General features: G+C 43.6%; 2 protein-coding genes across 7 annotated transcripts; one reads left to right on the top strand and one right to left on the bottom strand.

The window, feature by feature from the left end:
- The first annotated feature begins 42 nt into the window (after positions 1 to 42).
- rfc1 (replication factor C (activator 1) 1) lies at positions 43 to 21009 on the top strand. 6 transcript variants are annotated; one of them, XR_015857885.1, is made up of 30 exons: positions 43 to 209; positions 418 to 531; positions 603 to 675; positions 913 to 1026; positions 1393 to 1676; positions 1776 to 1847; positions 2032 to 2109; positions 2203 to 2532; positions 2852 to 2959; positions 3032 to 3211; positions 3335 to 3439; positions 3534 to 3954; positions 4028 to 4143; positions 4244 to 4358; positions 4572 to 4660; positions 4742 to 4879; positions 5525 to 5620; positions 5708 to 5961; positions 6055 to 6172; positions 6450 to 6595; positions 6673 to 6886; positions 7311 to 7502; positions 7578 to 8448; positions 9985 to 10122; positions 12176 to 12771; positions 13797 to 14056; positions 14189 to 14260; positions 14745 to 14879; positions 16112 to 16244; positions 16337 to 21009. XR_015857885.1 is itself a non-coding variant. In XM_088372812.1 (23 exons), exons 1-23 carry the CDS (start codon positions 114 to 116, stop codon positions 7668 to 7670), a joined length of 3546 nt encoding a protein of 1181 aa, XP_088228938.1. In that variant the 5' UTR covers positions 43 to 113; the 3' UTR covers positions 7671 to 9282. The 6 variants fall into 6 exon arrangements, 1 of the variants encoding a protein (XP_088228938.1); XR_015857886.1 differs by having other exon boundaries at positions 13797 to 14023; XR_015857887.1 differs by lacking the exon at positions 16112 to 16244.
- Positions 8454 to 17318, bottom strand: klhl5 (kelch-like family member 5). The gene is made up of 13 exons (XM_088372813.1): positions 16357 to 17318; positions 13769 to 13957; positions 12816 to 12952; positions 12554 to 12750; positions 12249 to 12461; positions 11355 to 11541; positions 11074 to 11298; positions 10809 to 10884; positions 10382 to 10468; positions 10193 to 10267; positions 9973 to 10110; positions 9734 to 9905; positions 8454 to 9598 (listed from the first exon to the last, which is right to left on the bottom strand). The coding sequence occupies exons 1-13, from the start codon at positions 17118 to 17120 to the stop codon at positions 9542 to 9544; spliced, it is 2517 nt and encodes an 838-aa protein (XP_088228939.1). The 5' UTR covers positions 17121 to 17318; the 3' UTR covers positions 8454 to 9541.
- Positions 21010 to 21272: the final 263 nt, after the last annotated feature.

The following is a 21272-nucleotide window of genomic DNA, read 5'->3' on the forward strand; positions in this document are numbered from 1 at the left end:
TGACCTTAAATAACTGCCAGTCACTTGTTATTGCAGCACTTTGCAGAGTCAATGTGATAATGGGAGTCAACCTACGATGGGCCAAAACGTGACACATATACGACGTCATCTTCATGCGACAACTGAGAAATACTCGCGCCAAGAAGCTGCGCGGGTTCCCTCCACTTGACAACAAATCTGAAACGCCGCGGGGAGACGTGTTCATAATGGTAACGTTGTATTTGGGTTTTCTAAAATCAAAAGCAGTCTGTTACAAAATGCTAACCTTGTAGAAAAACAAATGTATCCTTTCGTCTCGTTAATCCACTCGAAGCCTCGCTACGAAAACTGCGGAGTCGTTAGCTTAACTGATCAACTCGTGCCAAAACATTGAATACGGTAAATTAGTTTATCTCAATCAATTTTTTTTTATCACAGGACATCCGGCGGTTCTTTGCGCCTTCAACACAGAAAGGGACTCCTAATGGAAATGTTAGCACCAAGAGGAAATTATCCTCAGAAGAAGAGTTGAAAAAGAAGAAAGACACCAAGGTAAGAAAATGACAGTTTAACCTAGGAATGGGTTATTGGTGCCTCATATATTATTCTTAATATTACCCCAGATGAAGAAACAAGAAACACGGGAGAAACGTGTGCCTGACAAAAAACGGAAAAAACAAGCAGTCATAGAATCAGGTAATTAGATTGCTGAGATTTGGTCTTTGTAACTTTGGTAAGTCATGCCCATAAAATTAAGGTTGACACTTAAAAGGTAATAGCAGTCTTGATAAACGATATATATTATACTGCTACTGTTTCTTTTAAACAAATAAGACATCTAAAGATTTTACATGATATGGAAATGGTTCAAGTTATACACAGATTACCACCACAGCATTTTTATTTGACTGCCTTGTTCTTTCATCTACCCAGATTCCGACTCAGAGGAGCGAGACAATAAGTCAGTGAAATTGCCTAAGAACCAGAAGATCAGCAAAGCTGCACAATCTCGCAAGAAAGAGCCTGCTCACCGCATCTTGCTATCAGGTAAAATGGTTGTCAGGGTTAAGAAAATGGATTCTAGTTTAACCATTTTTAAATCAGTCTTTTGCATTCATTGATCTGAAAGTGCAGTTGATATAAGAAGTCTATACACACCTTTCAAATGACAGTATTTTTGTGCCATGCAACTAAGAAATCTTTTCAAAACTGTTGTAAAAAGTGTTTTGGGATATTTTTTTTTAGATGTGTGTATTTCTTGTAGTCGACAATGCACCTCAAAGTTCTATTAGAGTGGTTGTGATTTGACCATATTTTTAAGTTTTTCTGTAAATACTGCACTGTTGTTCTGCTTTTAAGGTGTGGAATTGTGTTTAGTTAAATAAAAAAATATATGTACTTTTTTAATTGTAGACTCTGACAGTGACAACTTTGAATCCTTGAAGAAGTCCTCCGTAACCAAACAAAATGGCAACTCTCATAAGAGCAAATCAAGTCCAAGTGGGAAAGAGGCTGCTGAGTCTTCCATCAAGTCATCCTCTGCTCATGTGAAAATTGGAGCCACGACTCCTGTCACACCAAAGTCGGCACCACCCCCTCGTGCCAAACAAACCCCCACCTCTGTGTTTGACTACTTTGGCAACGAAAGCATCCAGCGCTCGGGCAAGAAGCTGGTCGCCAGCACGAAACGAAAGACTGTGAGGAGTGACCATCAAGCTCTGACATTGTTATCTGCTGTTTGATTTTCACTGTAGTCATCAAGGCTAATAAGGCTTTCTATTTAATGTCCTCCTCAGCCCACCCAGGACACGGATGATCTGAGCGATGAGCAAATTGCGAGACAACTACAAATGGCTGAAGATGATGAGGTAAACCGTGTGAAACAAAACCATCTGTATTCAGTAAAAGGGGTCCTTGGTTTACAATAGTTCTGTTCTTGCTGCATTTCATTCATTTGAATATCTCCCAATGACAATGTGAAAATAAGTTCTGTCTGAGATTGAGCTTCGGATACTTGATAAAAATTGTTTTTTTCAATCGGTCATTACTTAGCTGGAGAAACAGATTCATGAAGATGAAGATTTTGCAAGAACACTTGCACTGCTGGATTCAGAGCCACAGGCCAAAAAGGTGATGACAGTTTGAAAAAGAAATCATTACAGTTTTCCGCCCAGTTGTTTTTTTTTTCTTCAAATCCAACTTTTGCTTTGTGTTTTCCTGCAGGTTCGTAAAGGCTCAGACGAAAAAGACGTTGAGGCATTCCCCAGAAAGAGTAATGAACTCAGCCCTTCAAAGAACAACAGAGAGGACAACATGTCAGAGGACGTGATAGGTCCCTCACCCAAGAAAAGCCCAGCTACACTCAAACCCAGTTCCAAACTAGGGATGATGAAGAGAAGAAATGAGGGAAAAGACGAAGACGCCACAAAGAGCAAAGCGCAGAGCAAACTGAAAGTCTCGCCCCAAAAGGAGCCACTGGCTGTGTCAAGTAGTGAAAAGGTGCAGGCATCCAAAATAGGAACTGCACCTAAAACTTCTCCCATTGAACCAGAGGTGAGCTGCAATTTATTCGTTATACAGGGCTTAGCATAAATGAGTACACACCTTTGAAAAAAATCATCTTTTTTCCATCAGCTGTCACACGTAACACTTTTCTGAATTGTGATTGGACTTGTGTGCGGCTGGATTCTTGTGTCTTGGATTTTTTTTTAAAATCAATATTGCACTGCTTGTTTGGGAAATAACAACACGGTTGGCCTACTAAAAAAACATCCAAATAGCATTTCTGTCACCCATTAGCCTTCACACACTAACAGACATGTTTGAGCACCTTCCAAATCCTGGCGGACTGATTTATTCCTGTTTTCTCCAGAGCACAAGACCCGATGAGGCAGAAAAGAAGAAACTCAACACTTCCGCCTACAGGAATTACCTCAATCGAGATGGACCACGAGCACTGGGGTCCAAAGAAATCCCCACGGTACTCCATTCACGTCATCAACCCATTGTGGTTTGTGTCGCTCATCATTGCCAACTGTTGTGGGTCTTGCAGGGCGCAGATAACTGTTTGGAGGGTTGTGTCTTTGTGTTGACGGGCGTTCTGGAGTCAATGGAGAGAGACGACACCAAATCCCTCATTGAGCGCTATGGCGGCAAAGTGACAGGCAACGTCAGCAAGAAGACCACCTACCTGGTGCAGGGTCGAGACAGCGGCGTCTCCAAGCTGGAAAAGGTGGCCAACACCTCATCTTTTACAATAGCTGGCATGCATGTTCATTGCAAGCAAACTTGTGTCACTTCAAGTGGCTCACAAAGTTTTAAATGTGCATTTATTTGTGATTCTGCTTTTGCCAAGGCGGAGAGTTTTGGGACTAAAATTTTGAGTGAGGATGATCTGTTGGAGCTGATTAGGACCAAACCAGGGAAGAAGTCTAAGTATGAGATTGCTGCAGAGGCTGAGGTCAGCAGTTAGTCTACTCAATTATGTTTTATTTGATTTGACAAACTGCTTTTGGTGTGTGATTTCCTGTTTGTATTCATGTCATTGTTTATAGATCAAAGCCTCAAAGACCAGGACTCCTCCAGGCTCGGCCTCAAAGATCACCCCTAAAGCTTCAAAGATCTCGCCTTCCAAAGGCAACTCCAAGTCCCCTCAGACTCCAAGTCCCTCCAAGACGGGACAGACAACCAGACGCAGTGGCAGAACCACGCATGGCGGAACACCACCCGGAAGAGGCTCAGCTCAAACTGCTCGTAGGGAATTGGGCCTTTCTTCCTCCTCAACCTCTGGCCCGCGCTCTGTAATGAAATCAGTAAACAATGAAGGTGCCAGTCTTCTGTGGGTGGACAAATACCGCCCATGTTCGCTGAAGGCTGTGATAGGCCAGCAAGGGGAGCAAAGCTGCGCCAACAAGTTGCAGCGCTGGCTGCAAAGCTGGTTCAAGCATCACAGCAGCGGTGCCTCCAAACCACCAGGTAACTTACAGCCATATCTATCCGATTGAGCGATGTTTGCGCATGATCCCCCTTTTTTTCCCCTGATGTCTAGTTGCCAGATTTGGAAAGTTTGGTGCAGGAAAAGATGATGGATCAGGATACAAAGCTGCTCTGCTTTCCGGACCACCTGGTGTGGGGAAGACCACTACAGCAGCCCTGGTCTGCGAGGTCCGTGAGAAAGGATAGCGTTGCATTTGTCATTGTTGTGACTCAGACTTAATGTACAATTTCTTTCTTGTATTGGGTTCCACGGTGGATGGGCCAATAGGAGTTGGGCTTCAGCTACGTCGAAATGAATGCGAGTTGCACACGCAGCAAAACCAACCTGAAGGAAGTAGTTGCAGAGTCCCTCAACAACACCAGCATTGACGGCTTCTACAAAGGTAAACTGCTCTCTTTGGCCATGCGAACTTGGAATAACTGAAAAAGCCCAAGTATTATTTTTACAAAAAGCATCCTCACGCAAAAAGCACAATTTCTGCAACTTAACATGTTCACTGTTCCGAAGTCTAATGAACGTGTTGAATGCATGATGATCTGGCGCTAGTTGCGTTTAGTTTACTGTGGCTATATGATGCTTCATGTATGATACGTAGGCACATCGCAGAAAGTCAGCACTAAACACGTCTTGATCATGGACGAGGTGGATGGCATGGCGGGCAATGAGGATCGAGGCGGTATGCAAGTACGTGGACCCGCATCGCTTCTTGCTTCATGACCTTTTCCCAGGCTCCAGATACTGACAAGCATTTGTGTCGTCTGTTAGGAATTGATCGGCCTCATCAAAAATTCCAAGATTCCCATTATCTGCATGTGCAACGATCGGAACCACCAGAAGATCAGATCATTGGCCAATTACTGCTTTGATCTGCGTTTCCAGAGACCGCGCTTGGAGCAAATCAAGGTGAGAACACATCTTGCAGGCTTTCGAGTTTGTATCAGAGTTGTGGCAGGGGCTTTGAGAGAATAGTGGACAGGACAACACTTGAAGATATCATATGATATCTGCCATTTAATTGTGGCTTAAATCTTTGTATCTTGGTACAAATCTCTTTACTAGTGACACAGTAACAATTTAATGCTCTTCCACTAGGTGGCATAAGGTGCATCCATAATAACCTGTGTTTCTACCTGTTGCAAAAATACGTACAACAGAATACTAAACAGGCCCAGATAGTACACACGCTTCAAACAAGGGTCGCGGGTATGCTGGAGTCTATCTCAGCTGACTTGTGCAGTAAGGGGGGGAGACCCTGAACTGGTTGCCAGCCAATCACAGGGCACACGTAGACACAGGAATTTAAAAAGAAAAAAAACTTGTGCCATGAGATTTTATATTAGATTCCTCGACTCACTAGTGCTTTGTAATCACTGATTTAAGTGACCTCGGGTTGTTTTGACATGTCTGTGTAGTCCTTGCAAAAATATTTAGGGTTTTTTTGAGTGTACGGGTTTTTTAAAAAATATTTCTGCATTGTTTTACCCTTTTAATTTCGTTCTAATCTGCTCCCGTACCTGCCCAACCCCCCTGACTCCTTCCTCTTTTCAGGCAGCTATGATGTCCATTGCTTACAAGGAAGGCATCAAGATTCCGCCTCCGGCACTTAATGAAATTATCTTGGCCTCCAATCAAGACATCAGACAGGTTTAAAAGAAATACAATCACAATATGTAAAAAAAAAAAAAAAAATGTTATTCGCAGCTAAACGTGAGCTGGCTGCATTTTCCTCAGGTGATCCACAACCTCAGCATGTGGTCAGCCAAAGACAAGGTGATGACTTATGACCAGTGCAAGACTGACGCCGCCGCCGCTCGCAAGGACATGAAGTTAGGACCATTTGACGTCTGCCGGAAGGTGTTTGCCATCGGCGAGGAAACGGCCCACATGAGCCTCATTGACAAGTCGGATCTCTTCTTCCACGACTACTCGCTAGCGCCCCTCTTTGTCCAGGAGAATTACTTACACGTTCGGCCTGCCGCCGCTGGGTGAGAGAGGCCGCCTGCTCTGTCCGCTTGCTTGCTTCAACACTTTTAACGGTCACAATTTAGCCGCAATTGACAAAGCTGCGCACTTTTTAGCGGCAATGCAAAGGCCCACCTCGTGCTACTCAGCAAGGCTGCCGACTCTATCAGCGACGGAGACCTGGTGGACCGCCGCATCCGCTCAGGGCAGAACTGGTCTTTGCTACCCACGCAGGTACCACATGTTTTTCAATTACGAAAAATCCACAACTCTGTATAATTTACTGTAGTTTTTAGTCTGCACATAATTTCAGCGATTGAAATTAGGAAGTGCGTCATGGTCAGAATGCATCTCATGACAGAGTACAAAATTATTTTTTCATTTTGTTTGAACTCTTAAAAAAAGAAAATTTTTGTGAGTAAACTAAAATAAAAATAAATTAGATGTTTTAAACTCTTTCTAGAACGTAACCAGGTAATGATGAACACGATCGATGTGTGTTTGCTCGCAGGCCATCTACGCCAGTGTAATCCCAGGTGAACTCATGAGAGGTTACATGAGTCATTTCCCGTCCTTCCCAAGCTGGCTGGGCAAGAACTCATCGGCAAGCAAACATTCCCGCGTCGTCCAGGAGCTGGCCACGCACATGTCTTTGAAGTAAGCGTGACATGCCATGTCCATTACTCTGGCGGGGTGTTTTTTTGGGGGTGCTCAAGATGTATTGTGCTGTGCAGGACGATGAGCAGCAGACAGGCGGTGAACCTGGACTACCTCTACTATCTGCAACAAGCCCTGCTCAGCCCCCTACAGAAGCTGGCGGCGGAGGGGGCTGGTCAGGCTGTGCAGCTGCTGGACAATTACCAGCTCGTCAAGGAGGACGTGGACAGCATGATGGAGATCGCTTCGTGGGGCGGACAACCTGACCCTTATTCCAAACTGGACTCCAAGGTCAGTGAGGGGTGCCAGACGTGAATCTTGGGTTTGCGCTCAACCTTTTTACTACATTTGCATTTATGAGAACTGTGATTTTATTCAGGCACAGTTTTTTGTTAATGTGAAATACTTTTTAAATAAATCATTATGGAAGTACAATTTTATTTTCCCAAGTTTAAGTGCAGCAACTGTGCATAATGTTAATTATTGTTGCTTAAAATCATTCGATTTACTGTTCATTACCAGTCAAACGTTTATAAACATTTTCATATGCTATTGAATGAAGGTCTCCGTACTTTTTTCTGGTTAGCTTAATGCTGACATTATACAAAATCTCTTTACGATGGTGCTGTATTCATATAAATGAATAAAGCGAGTAGACCAATTGATTTGTTCCTCAAAATAAGCAGAAAACTCAAAACGTTTTCCTTCCTCTCAGGTGAAAGCAGCGTTCACTAGAGCATACAACAAGGAAGTCCATCTGACACCGTACTCCCTGCAAGTCGTGAAGAAGGGGCGCCGTGGCGGGGGTGGGGGTGAAGAAACTGAACTGGAAATGCAGGACGCTGAGAAGGACGCCTCAGTGTCTGAGGATGAGCGGGACAACCTCAGTGTGGATGCTATGATCAAAGTAAGTTAGGGTAAACTGTTCAGTTTCAATTGAGTCCAACCAATATTATATGTCTGCTTGTTTTCCCACCCACAGCAGAAGAAGACCAAAGCCACCAAGAAGGAAAAGACCGAGGATTCTGGAAAGGGCAAAGGCAAGGGCAAAGGCAAGGGCAAGGCTAAAAAGTGACTGCTGATCTAAAACAGAGCATTGTGAGCTACATCCTGACCATGACCACTTCCTGCCCCTTTTCAATTTCCAAAAGCCTCCCAAACACGATCATAGTTCACCTCATCATGTCTGTGTGGAAATCATGGAACTGCTTTTGAGAGTGCAACAACATTGCAGTAATGCTTTGGCTGCTTGCTAATAATATTGTTGGATCTAATAATAATGTTGTTGGATCCACAACTTTCCAAATTTAAGGTTGGTCAAAAAAAAAAAAAAAAAAAAAACTCTTCATTCCGACAGCAATGAGCTTGTGGCCAAAACTAGATCCAAGCTCGTTATCATTAGCAGTCATTCATAGGTTATAATTTCATATTTCCACAGTATGTCATAGAAACAGGATATAGTGACAGTGTGGTGTCACAGCTTTTTAGCCAAGTTGGCCTCATTTTGTTTCCTCATTCCACGCTGCAAATGCATAATTTGAACTCAAGGACACTGGCGCCTGATGTTAAAGCTTCTCCAGCCATAAATAACACAGCCAAGTCAGCCATCGCACTTCTTGTCCAGTTTACCACATCACTTCATCTTCATTTCAGGCTTACAGCAGTCCACAATGTTAATGCAAAAAACCATCAAGTCCATTGCAGCCTGTAACCTGCTGATGCTGCCAACACCTCTTAAGAATAGCAACACTCCTGCTCTGCTGTGTTTTATGGCTGAGTGTTTCTGACAAATGGAAAAGACTTGGATCGTAAACATGCTGTGTGCCGTACTATTTCACAGGGGCAGACCAAAGGTATGTAACTTGCTGCTCAACTTTTATTGTATAAAAGCCACAAGAGCACGTTAAAGCATATACATACATGTGTACATACATCATTGATGGAGGTGCCTTATATGGTATAAAAAAGGTCGCTGTAGTCATCACAACTGTCGTGGTACAAAAATAATCACGGACTATAGTGCAATAATAACCATTTTTGTACATATTAAACAAATGTAGTTTGAGCAAATGTTTATTTTCTTCTTATTTGAGTCACAATTTTACTCAAAATTGTAATGTTCAAAGAAACACATTAGGTTGAAAAGTGTCATTTTTAAAAAAATTAAGTGGTAGTATGAGGAGAACATTTTGATTCAGTAGATGCCTGCGGTGTGACTTGGAAAATGGATGGAAAAATATGGGGCCCATACAGGATATGAAACATATATTTACTTGGATGATTGGATAAAATGCTGAATGCTATTTTCCTTGTCACTAATTGCTCGGCAAATAATTTTTGTTTCATGTAAAAAAAATAAAAATCACAGCTTTTCACTGCTTCAGCATTAATTTGTCATGAGTGCTATGGCAACAATACATGATCCATTTTAGTATTTTTTAGGGTCACAAAAAAGGGCTTGTGCTGAAACAGTCTTGACAATATTTTTTTCAATAATACAGAAACTTTGTTTTATAACTGAGCTGTTACAATGTGGAAGAAATACAGCAGCAGGCAGAGAGTTTTATAGTTCCCTCAGGTTGTGCTGATTATGTCAGAAGTTGTTTTATCAGAAGTTGTTTTATGTCAGTCGTAAGAGAGGAAAGCTCTTTGCCAAAGGATACATTAAAATGTTTGTTACAAATCAAGAGTGTAACTTTTTTGACAGCCCCTCACTAATCTGTCAGCAGAACAGTGCAAGTGTGTTGTTTCCCGTAAAATAGGGAGTTGAGGTGGGGAAAGTGGCTGTGTTACTCAAACAAGGTCAGTCGAATGCTTTGGATCATGGCTGTCACTGATGGAAGAGATGAGGATGGCTGAGGAATTATTGTTCACATTATAAAAGTCCCCTCGCACTTCTAGTTGGCTTTGGTCCTTGCAGCTTGCTGGGCCTAAGTTGTTATGTTTTCACATTTTGACCACCACCACACTCGCTCCAGCCCGGCCCAGACACAGCGGCGCCACCTGGTGAATACAAGAACTGCATCATCAGCACATCATAGCTGCACTGAACATGCCCTCATTTATTCTCAATACAACTTAAAAGTAAAACATTAATTTTCCATGGGTTCAATTAAAAAATGGTGGCAGTTTGTGTACCTGAGACCACTCGTTGGTCTGAGGGTCATAAGCCTCCACAGTATTGAGATACATTTGTCCATCGTAGCCACCGACAGCATACAGACGGTCCCCAAGAAGACAGACTCCAACTGCATCTCTGCTGATACTCATGGGTGCCACTGTTGTCCACACATCAGTCTGAGGATCATACCTGTACACATAATAATAATTATTATTAGAAAAATTGTGGATATGCTGTGAATATAATATTTTGTTACCTCTCCACACAGTCACTTAGCCGAGAAGCCAGAGATGATGCAGGAGCATCGTGACCGCCGATGGCGTACAGGAAGCCGTGCCACGTGGCCACGCCCACACCGCCTCGCCGTTTTGCCATGGGGGCACAATCGTTCCATCTGGAAATCAAGGTCAGTAGCTTGAAACCACCAGATGGGTAAAAACATCTGATCAGCAGCAAATGGGAAATAAAGCAGAGACCTGTTGGTGTGAGGGTCAAAACACTCCACTGAACGCAAGCAGGAGGAACCATCACGACCTCCGACTGCATATAATCTAGGAAGAAAAAAAAGGCTCTTATTCTTAGATCCAACAATGACCTCCAACCTTTCTAGAACAAGGCGACAACTCCAGAGTGACTTATAGTTTACAATTTATACAATAACTTACTTGTTATTGAGTACTGCCACTCCCACAGTGCTTCTGGGTGTGGCCATACTGGCAACAAAGCTCCATTGGCGAGCTTGAGGGTCCCACCTAATATTTCAAATAAAAGAGTAACAAATTACCCTGTCAATCTAATGAGCGCTAATACAAGAGACATGTTTTTGTATTCAGATATGAGTGTTGCCTCATAATGAAGGTCATTTATTGTCGTCTACTACTGATGGCAGAAACCACTTCTGGCCACAGTGTAGCCACTAAAACATTTTCTAATCTGAAAAGATAGCTAAACAATTCAGGGCAATACTGAGACACTAAGTCTCAGAAAGAGAACCTAAATGTGTATGTTTATGACACCGCTGAGCTACAGATGCAATAAAATTGCACCTTCCTCATTGTGAGATGTTGCAAGGGGTGTAAAACGCTTGCTCACCTTTCTACTGTGCTGAGGTAGCTCCAACCGTCATGTCCTCCTACTGCGTACATCGGCCCTTCAAGGACGGCTACACCTGCAACAGCCCATCACATGCTTTGCGTGAGACTGATTTGCAGCAACTCGCTAAAACCATACATGGTTTTATTGTGTATGGTGTTAGCGTGCAGAGTTTACAGCATGTTGACACCTCCACACTTACGGGATCGCTACCTTAAGAGTTAATGTATGTATGTAGTCATGCAATCTCATTTGGGTTCCTCACCTAGACCATGTCTGTGTGTGGATATGGGTGGCATGACACTCCAGGTCTTGCACTGAGGGTTGTAACACTCCACCGTGTTGAGGGTCTTGAGTCCATCTCGCCCCCCCACCACATAGAGGCGGCCATCCAAGACAGCCACGCCAAATTGAAGCCTCCGACCGCTCATGGTAGCCACCTGCTTCCATTTGTCCCGCCGTAGACAGTATTGCTCAATACTTGTAGCACCTGCAGAAAGCCAGATTTAAAAAAAAAAAAAAAAGAAAAAGTGAGTGATTTGCTACCTTTTGTGGCGTCCATTCCGCCCACAGCAAACATGGCCCCAACAGTGGCCTTGCGGGGGCGAGTACGCGGGCTTTGAAGCAGAGGCCGACACTGGGGCAAGAGATGGTACTTCATTCCCTCCATCAACAGCCGTTGGCAGTCCACGTTGTCTCGGAGCATGGGCCTGGTCTCCAGGTCTGCTAAGAACTAAAGCAGACCACACAAAATTCCTTGAACACAGTCAGTGAATAAAATCAATTTTCAGTGCATATAGCAGCTGAGCAAAATGGATAAGCAGCTTATACCCTGACCCCAGGGAGAATCCTTCAATTGAGCTCACTCGCAGAGAGACACATTAGGGTGAGCTTCCATTAGCTGCGTGTGTGTCATAAAGGATGACGGAGACACGCAATCCTGATAGATGATGACACATTTTATGTATAATCCTGATGTAAGGTAATCCCCTCCTTGATGCTTCTTGATATTAAAAGAAGATTGTTGATTGCATTCTTGCAGCAGATTGTTCTATTTACAGCGAATGCTAAAGATTGTGATATGTGCGCTTGAGAGGATGCAAATGAGGAGCGGGGATCAACTGCATCCTCTTGATGAGTAAATCCCAGGCTAGAACCTGCTAATAAGGTGCTGAAAGAATATTTATGACGCATCTATCTGCGAGTAATTTATTTCACATTTTATTGCTGTTTTACAAGTCCTGATGTTGCTCAATGTCAATCTATTTGTCAGTTTAACATGGCCATGGCTCCCGTGAAAAGGCTCTCTGGCTGTCGCCTAGTCTACGCTGTCTGCCATCCATCTTGCCGCTGATTATATGTTGCAGCAACTTGTGACCGGGGCAATGTCATACATCTGAGGTGCGAGGAGAGATGAAGGCAGATCAACGCCGCCCTCACCTGCGGCTGGAGCAACGGCAGCCGGACGTGAGCGAGAAGCGACGGAAGGTGACGTTGTCGGGCGGCCACGTCGTGAGTCACCCACGTCAGCAAAGCGGTTACAACCGTTTCCTCGTCCGGAACGTTGATATCATCAGACATGAGCAACCTCTCCATCTCATCCACGGGAAGGAGCATGAACTCCTGGGCCCCAATCACCTCCACAAAGTGTTCCTGGGGGTAGGGTGAGGGATTAATGTCATTCATTACCCTGGGTTGACTCTTAAGCTCCTCTCGGTGTCGAGATGAAGTTAATGGGCACCCACCATGGTGTAGGTGTGAGCGGCTCTCTGCAGGTCGTGGCAGCCCTGCGCGTTGGCGTAGGAGCTAATGCCGAGGCAATTGGAGGGATGGAGCTGCTTCATGAGGAAGGAACAACAAGCCTGAACAGCAGAAGACAACTGCAGCAGACAAGAGGCGGACAGCAAAGACTCAATGGTGTCCTCCCTCAACTCGAGACGTCCTGAAGAAAACATGACAAAAGGTGACAATTTCAATTACAATAACAATTTTAATTTTAAATCCTACCTGTGTACGCATATTGCACCAGGGTCCACAATGCATCTGGGTCAACGCCCTCCATCTTCACCTCGTCCTGTTTGGCCTCACGCACATCGCTGGTGAACATGGCCGCAAAGTAGTCAGACACAGATGAGAGAACCAGCCTGTGAGAGGTCAGAGATTACGTTGTCAGTCCAGAAAGAGCCGATAAAATATGTTAATACGGAAGATCTGTTTGGAAATGTATACTTTATGAGAATTGTGATTGTGAAGGTAATTTATCTTATTGTACCAATAAAATAGCAGTGTTAATGGAGATGAGTGGTGACCGATCAAGAACCTCTGAAAAATAACAGTGAATGTCAGCTGTAATTTTTCCCCCCCCCAAAAAAAAACATGCAGTTAGCATTTTGCTCCTCTTTGCCCTGCCCGTCCTCCCCAGCCCTATCACAAATCACACTTAGACACATTCACTGCCTCACAGACAGTTTGAATTTATAGAACTCGAGCAAGAATCCACGACAGTCAGTAGCAGGGTCGCCCCAATATATTATTGCGAGCATTCCCACCTCGAGTGATTTTTTTTTTTCAGGGGTGGGGGGTAGACTAGCAATTTCCGACTGCCTGTGGAAGTGTCAGGATGTGAATGGATGAGAGAGAAGAGGCATGGTGCGACTGCAGGATACCTCCTATGTCCAAATCTGGTTGATATCATTTTTTAAAATTTTTATTTATTTTTATTTTATATGTTTTTTTTTCCATTTTTTGACTACACCTATTTGTAATATTTTTTTAAAATAAAAAGGTCAGTGCCACGGCTAATTTAAATATATTCATTTAGTTAAGATGTACGTAGAAGTTTTTATTCTTTAGATGAAATTATTTCCTAATGATAAAATATAATATAGTGTCTATATTATATTTCTATATTCCTATTTCAGTGTGCGTTCTCTTTCTGTGCTATTCCTTCTTTGTGCTACCTGTGCGCGGGTATCTGTCTGTCTCCAGCCACCAGCGTCACATCACACAACTGTCGACTCTTCAAGTAGCCCTCCATCTTGCGGAAGGTGATGTCAGCATGGGACAGAGCGGTGAATAAGCCCTCCTCCGGACACGCGCACGGCTCCATCGACATACATGAAGACAGCGTGGCAGTGCTGTTGGACGTCCTGCGTGATGAGACGGACGGATGGATGTGTGTGGATCGCAGATAAGCAATGAAGTATTGCCACAAGGTGAATCATCAACCATCATGGCATTTAATTGATGTGAGTGTTTTTCATTTAGTGGCCCCAGCACAAAGTGATTAAAAAAAAAATTACCTTGAGGGATAATTGCAATTCAAAAACAGAGACATGACATGCAAAATAATGTTGTTTGTGTAATCCAATGTTTTCTAGATTCTTGTCTCGTGATTTTATCATCACAGCACAGATAACATCACACTCCACTTATCTTCAAAAGGGTCGCAAGTGAGCTACTCCGACGTATAAAATCTTGAGTGCATATCACTCCCTCTCTTAAATGTTGTCAGTAAAGGTGGCAAAAATCAATATTTGTACATTTACAACAAAGCGCATGAATGCCTCTACATGTGAGCCGCCAGCATTGGAGGCAAATACCCCTGCAGAGATTTATCAGCCCGCTTCACTTGGGTGAACTTTTACAGCAGCTTTCAGGGAATCGCTTGAACTTTACTGCTTGGTTTCAGCCTCACTGCTCTCATTAACTCCTGGGGAGGGGAAAGGCTTTCAAAAGCAGAGCCTGCTAGCATCTGGCAGGTACAATAGTGCCTTGGCTTGCTTTCCCATTCTCACTTTTCTACCTTGAGCATGGATTACCTTTACACTTTATGATGTTTTCCCCATCATCTACCAGTATACGTTTCACTCATTTCTAGGCTAAAACCTTTTGGGGAGACCAAAAGCTAGCATTCTGGTGTATGTGTGTCTCCAGACAGATGGTGGTGCCCCGGGAGATACTTTGAAGTGGGCAAAGGCTGCTTTCCAGAGCCCCTTAATCGAGCTTGGCAGGCACTCGGTATGAAGCGGCAGAGAGTCTGTGGCAAATCAAGACTATGATTCTAAACTGGTACGGCGGCAAGTACAACCACACACAAAACTGTTGTTGTCCAAACGAAGCCAAATGAAGCTAAGATGTGGAAAGGAGCCATTGGCTTAGAAGCATCTGGCCATTTGCCTCTACATTGTAGGAAATGCAAATGGGGGGGAAAAGTTGAAGTTCCTTAATTGCTTACAAAACTGCCTTCAGTTTCTGGGAAGACTCTCTTCAAGATGTTGGAGTAAGGGGTCTCAATACAGCACCATATTATAGGCCATTTTTGTAATTCCTCAAACTCAGAAAATAGTATAACTGATTTGTTGGCTGAAGCAACTATTACAACTCAATTCCGACAAAACACACGCTGGTCTATGAAGTACAGAGCACAATGACTCCAGATGGAGGACCAAAGGTGATGCATTGGATTTAAAAAAAAAAAAAAAAAAAAAGACTTAGTGAGACCACATAATTGTTCTAGTTAAATTGCATCCAGAAAGACTGCATTTAGACTCCCACCACATTAGTAAAACATAATCACACCACACTATATTTTTGAAAGGGATACGACAAGGAAGGTGTCCACCCCTTCTGTACCTTTCAGGAAATGACTGACACACAACTAGTCCGTATAGTGTAATGGCTCCTTGCAATCTGAGCTACCCAGACAATATATGCTGCATGGAAGAACACATCGTGTTGGTATGGCAACCGCAACAGGAACATGCCTGCACAATATCCACACAACCTCAATTCATGTTGAAATTGTGGTCTCATTTTTCTCTGCTGTGACCTGATTACATGGTCTACGTATCGATTACATTACATTGGTTTAATTTTAAAAAACAAAACAAAACAAAACATTGTGGATGGATGAAAACAGACCCTGACTCAGAATATGTGTCAGTCAGTTGTATGACTTATTCAATGTTGTTTTTCACACACGCACGCACGTAGGCACATGCACGCACGCACACCATCTTGCGCTCACCCAATCAATCAATAAAGGTATACGTCTGGTTTTGCTAAAGATGGATTTAAAATTGCTTTGTTGCAATATATGAACTGAATGCACAGACTGCGTAACACACTTTCAGTGAAATGATGTCCTTGAAGCTGCACGCAAGCCTTGACCTATCATGTTAATTTGCAATTCATTTAAAAATTGGGTGTGTTCAACAAAGCCTGGATAAGACGCATCATCAGTAGGTTGGAGGTAAGCGTGGTTCACTAGCTGTTACAGAGGTGTTCCATCTTCCTGACAGCCGGTGCTTTATTGAAGTGGTCCCTCGACCACCGCATCATGTCTGCACGGCTCCAACTGCCTCAGTTCCATTGCACTTTTTATATGGATTCGGTCGAACGCATCCATTCTCGGTGATGCTGAACTGGAGTGAAGTACGTCCGACAACCATAAGTAGATCACAGAATGACTCATCACAACTATTATAAAAAATATACCGTGAAGTCACTTGTGCCACACTTTTCAGGTAAATACACCGCCTCATACCTGCAAGAGCTGGAGTCAGTATCCGGGTGGTTGTTATCCTCGGTGCTCGCCGCTGCTGCCTCCCCGTCTCCGCCTGCACGAGCGGAGGTCTCGGCTCCCAGTTGCAGCACCGGGGCCTCACCGAAGGGCTCCATGTTCGAGACCGGGCGAGAGCGGCGACGTGGCGGCGGAGAAGCCCACGCCGCGGGGGAGCTTCTACACTCTGGCTGGCTCGCCGATCGAGAGCAGGAGTTCGCGGTCGCTCCAGCTCCACCCGAGCCGCCCCGACTCCCCGACGATTCAACAAACTTTCTGCTGCTGCAAAGGTTCGATCCCGCGCTGCCGCTCGTCACGAGACCGCCGTGGCTACTACCGACGCCGGCGGAATTCGAGCTGCCACCGCTAAATGAAGAAGGTCCCTCTGAGGGGGAGGAGTGGCCGCCCGATCTCCTCCCGGCTAAATAGTCTCTTAGCGGCGGAGAGTGAGGTGGAGGCACCGCGGGGTGACCGAACCACCTCCATCGGATCCTGAGGATCTGCTTGACATCGAACTCCTTCCGTGAGGAAGAGTTCGAGCTGCCACTAGACATAACAGCCAGGGGGCGAGGCGGAGGAAATGACGGGAGGGGCGCCTGCCGCTCTGCTGTTCTACAGCTGGGATCTGACAGCCTCGCGCTCTTCGGTAACGTTAAATGCTCCTGGACCGGAGAGCACCACGACCAGCAGAGAGAGAGAAATCGTGGGGGGAGGCGGGGGATCTGATCTACAGAATCTCTGCCAAGCATCTCATCCACAAACCCGCAAACATTTGCTTTCTGTGCAAATGAATGACGCCTTATGAATTGACATTACTCTTCATCCAGTGTTTCCTAACCTTAACCTAGTCGATGCACATGCAGAATTGGCACCCCTGGTTAAGATGCATTAAATTCCCATGGATGATTTTGAGAGAATAGTCAAAAAGCCCTGTATTTTCCCATCTTGTGAAATATTATAGAAGATAGTGTGGTTTCATTGGCAAAAAAAAAAAAAAAAGGCCGCCCATAATATTAAGTCCAAATGTGAAACTAATGACCTCATTTGCAGTGTCCACAAGAATGAAATTATTGATCCAACTTGTGAAATTGAGTTTCCTCCCAGGGGTGAAACCCTTCCGAAATAGAGTGAGATTGAGCTCAGAGTAGAGATGCTCCTCTTTGCCGCTTCAGTGATTCTCTATTGGCTCTTGAGGTTCAAAGTGCTCTATTACAAAAGAGGCGTGCGTCTTTCTAAAGTCACACAGCACAAATGCTGCTTCCTCTAAAAATGGAATTAGCTTGTCCTTGCATAGTACATACGTGCCCATCTCCTCTCCTTCACAAACCACTGTTCCTCACCCCCCATTACATCAGTGGGAATGGGCCCCGTGGGAAACCATCTCTTCCAGATGCCCAAGGCATTCAGTACATCAGCCAGGCGGAACCCTCACATTCTGCCGTCACCACAGCATGACCACAGGATGTGTGGTATAGTTCTGGATGCACTTTCATCAGCAGGAAGAAAGTGATGCTCTTGAGCAAAATCAATAAGGCAAGCAACTAAGGTCACTTTTTAAGTTACGTTGATGTTTACTCATAAATTGGCCCTCAAGACAAACAGCTTCATTCGTGGGTTGTTTTTTTTTGCGTGTTCCACACCTTTATCTGGTCAACATTTATGTGACATATATATAGAGGCCAAACGAACTGTTTTTCCATCTTTTAAGTCTTCCAGATTTCTTTTTTTGGGCTTGGCTAAAACGGTAAATCATGACACATTTCAACTGGGGCATGAGTAGCCCTTTCCCAACCACGTGTTTCATGTTGTTCAGTCTACCGCCTGCTATAATGTGTTGTAATGCAAATTGTGGGTATATACGATGAGGACATAACTTTAAACCAGAATAAGTTGGTGATAAATTTGTGATCAGTGATAATAATCTGTCAGTGTAAATGAATTGATTTCTACAATGATTCATTTTTCTGAATGACATACAATAACATCCCCCACACATGTCCCCGATGGAGCTTGAATAATGGTCAGCATGCACCTCGATGAAATACATCAAATTAAATTTAGACCAGAATGTTTCTGGAAAAGCTTCATCCAATTAATGGCCAATCTGTTGTTATGCTACAATGTTTTGTTCCTATTCCCTTTCTAAAATTAGACGGCAGTACCAAAGTGTACCACTCCCCAATTAAAATGTAGGGAAAAATCATGTACAAAAATATGTTCTGTACCAAACTGAACTGAACGGGTTGGTACAAACATCTTTATTAGTGAAGCTATGTGTTTTACTCACTTGGTTGTGCAGCACTTTGACTGTACTTGCAAATGGAAACACACATTACCTCTGCGCGTGCACATTTTCCAGTAAACACACGCATCACGAGTCACATTTGGCCACGTTCCCTGTTCCCGTCTCTGCCTGACAAAAGAGCTACGATATATTTACAGCCACTTGTGCCCCGAGGAAGGAAAATGCATTTCGCATATCAGTTGTTAGCTGTTGCAGCTTAAAAGCCACGCTGTTGGGAGGTTACATGGGTGACTTTACCTTTTACATTTGCTTTCGAACGCATGCACACAAGCACGTTTGCTCCATTTCAGTCAAAGGTAAACACTGGTCCCATGGCTACCTACATTCGTATTGTCTTGGCTGTTATTGTGCTGTCGTCAAGGTTACCATTCACAAGTCAATTGAGCGTATTTACGAAAAAACAATACAACCACATATATTCATCATCCTCCTCCACGCTTAAATATTACTGCAGCTTCCTGAGGAGCTGTGTCTGTCTCCATGTATTTCTGTAGCTGTTCTCTCGTGCAATTACCCAGATCGTAATGAATAGTTGATGATCTTCTGATTATCAATTATTGCACAACTGCAATAGAAAAATGTTGCAATATTGTGATTCCCACCCTTATCACATACTTGGCCACAAGGTGCAAATATAGTACACATGCTCACTGCCAACTTCAATTGTGTGATTCTAAACGACGTCTATTGGTATGCAGACAGTGCCTTTTGTTCTCCATATCATCCATCCAACGTGACAGTCACAGATGGAGGAGTGTGCTTTGTGAATTACAATTACACTGATATGGTGGTGCACTAATGAACAGCAAATTACAGGCACACGCACACAATCGCTAAAGACTTGGCAACGTTTGAGTCTGCATGTGCACTATTTAAAACGCAGAGCAACTACACTTGATCATATCCTTATTAACTTCCATCAAATTGGTCAATGTAGAAAGAACATAGATCAAGGACTGCTTCATCAGTGCTGTGTGCATGTGTGTGTTCAGCACTTCATTTGCATGCAGCGAGTGTGTTTTAGCTTTTGATTGTTCTGCATCTAAAGGAAGAGAATGAAGCTTGCTTCATGTTAGTACACGCGCACACGCACGCACACACACACACGTAATAACTCAACTCAAGCTCACTAGCTGTTGTGCCTTATTGGCCCTGTGAGAAAAAAACGGAAGAAGAAAAGATGGGGGTGCAAGCAGAGAATGCAAACTGCCAAATTTAACCACGTTTGTTGTTTCTATGCATATGTTCTGGGGTGCAATGACTTTTATAAGTGCCGCCTTAATTTATTTGGCTTCATACTGTTCGCTGCCAACATTGTAAGGCACAGTAAACACACCGGTCTTTCCTCGTCTCTCATCGTAGTTGCACTGAAGCCGAGCGCTACGTACGCTTCGTCATATTTCCTTGTCTTAGCTTTTGTGTGACTCTAGATTCTCTTATCTCCGTCCCTCTCCGCCGTTCTATTCAACCCTTTTCAATATTTACATATGTCCCAGTGCACTTTTTATCGATTGCTCTGTGCTGTGCGTAAGTTCCGTACGCGCGACACTGTAGTGTTGGCTCGTGAGTGAACGATTCGTTCAGATGAACTGATCTTTTCAGTGAACGAGAGTGAACGAATCATTCCTGAAGTGATTCGTTCTTTTTTCAAGTTCATATGACTTTAACCAGTAGGTGTCGGTAATACCCATTGAAGCTGATGCCACCTCGCCGTAAAACAAAACGAAGAAGAAAATGACGTAACTTCCTGTTGACGAACGAGTCGTGAATTGCATTTCCCGTTCATCAACTGGACGGATCTGTGAGTGAACGCATCAGTGAGTGAGTGATTTGCGTTTCCAGTTCATCGCGAGAACGGACCGGTGAGGGAACGAGTCCTGACTTTCCCGTTCACGAACGAGTCAATGGGTCAACTGCCTTCCTTCCCGTGCATCAACGGATCAGTCAGTGAACGTGTTGCGGCTCCCTCCTAGCGTGAACTATGTAAGCCAGAATGTCGATTTGCCAAGGAAAGAAAGAACCACTCACTGAAACAGCACTTCTTTTATGCGCGTTTTCTCCAAGCTAACGGCTAATTTTATTGCATGAAGGGATGCGCCGTTATGCAGCAACGTGGAGATTATGCTTCTCTTTGGGTAATCTTGATTTTATAACACTTATAGTAGTTTTTAAATAACGTGTATGATAGTAGTTTTTGAATAACGTCTAAATATTGTTATCCAACATATCTACTGCAATTTCACATGAGATTGCTGGTTTGAAATTTACTTTTGTTGTTGTTATTATTATTATTATTATTATTTTAGTAAACATTAAAAACCTGTTAAAACTTGTCTGGTGTTTTATTCCTTGTTTATATTGTTTTGGGCATGAAAACAAAAATCTAACATTTGGTTAACTGCTTTATATGACAATATGTATGTGTTTTACGTTGTGTAATATGTGTTGGTGTGCTCCAAAATAAAGAGCAAGTAGTCAAATACACATTCTTAACACGTACAAAAAATGCATAAAGTTATTAGGTACACCTGAAAATGGTGGTGTACCTGATAGAGCGTCCAAATGACGTCACAGATCAAACAGCCAATCAGAAAGT

The sequence above is a fragment of the Syngnathus floridae genome, chromosome 4, assembly GCF_059516105.1.
Source record: "Syngnathus floridae isolate MCC-2025c chromosome 4, RoL_Sflo_1.0, whole genome shotgun sequence".
In the NCBI taxonomy this organism is placed as follows: Eukaryota; Metazoa; Chordata; class Actinopteri; order Syngnathiformes; family Syngnathidae; genus Syngnathus; species Syngnathus floridae.

Coding starts and splice junctions, on each gene's coding strand:
- klhl5 (XM_088372813.1), bottom strand. CDS start 17,120: ATGCTTGGCAGAGATTCTGTAGATCAGATCCCCCGCCTCCCCCCACGA. Junction 10,469..10,808: donor TACCTCAGCACAGTAGAAAG/GTGAGCAAGCGT, acceptor TTGAAATATTAG/GTGGGACCCTCAAGCTCGCC. Junction 10,111..10,192: donor TTTGACCCTCACACCAACAG/GTCTCTGCTTTA, acceptor CTTGATTTCCAG/ATGGAACGATTGTGCCCCCA.
- rfc1 (XM_088372812.1), top strand. CDS start 114: ATGCGACAACTGAGAAATACTCGCGCCAAGAAGCTGCGCGGGTTCCCT. Junction 210..417: donor GGGGAGACGTGTTCATAATG/GTAACGTTGTAT, acceptor TTTTTATCACAG/GACATCCGGCGGTTCTTTGC. Junction 2,533..2,851: donor CTTCTCCCATTGAACCAGAG/GTGAGCTGCAAT, acceptor TGTTTTCTCCAG/AGCACAAGACCCGATGAGGC.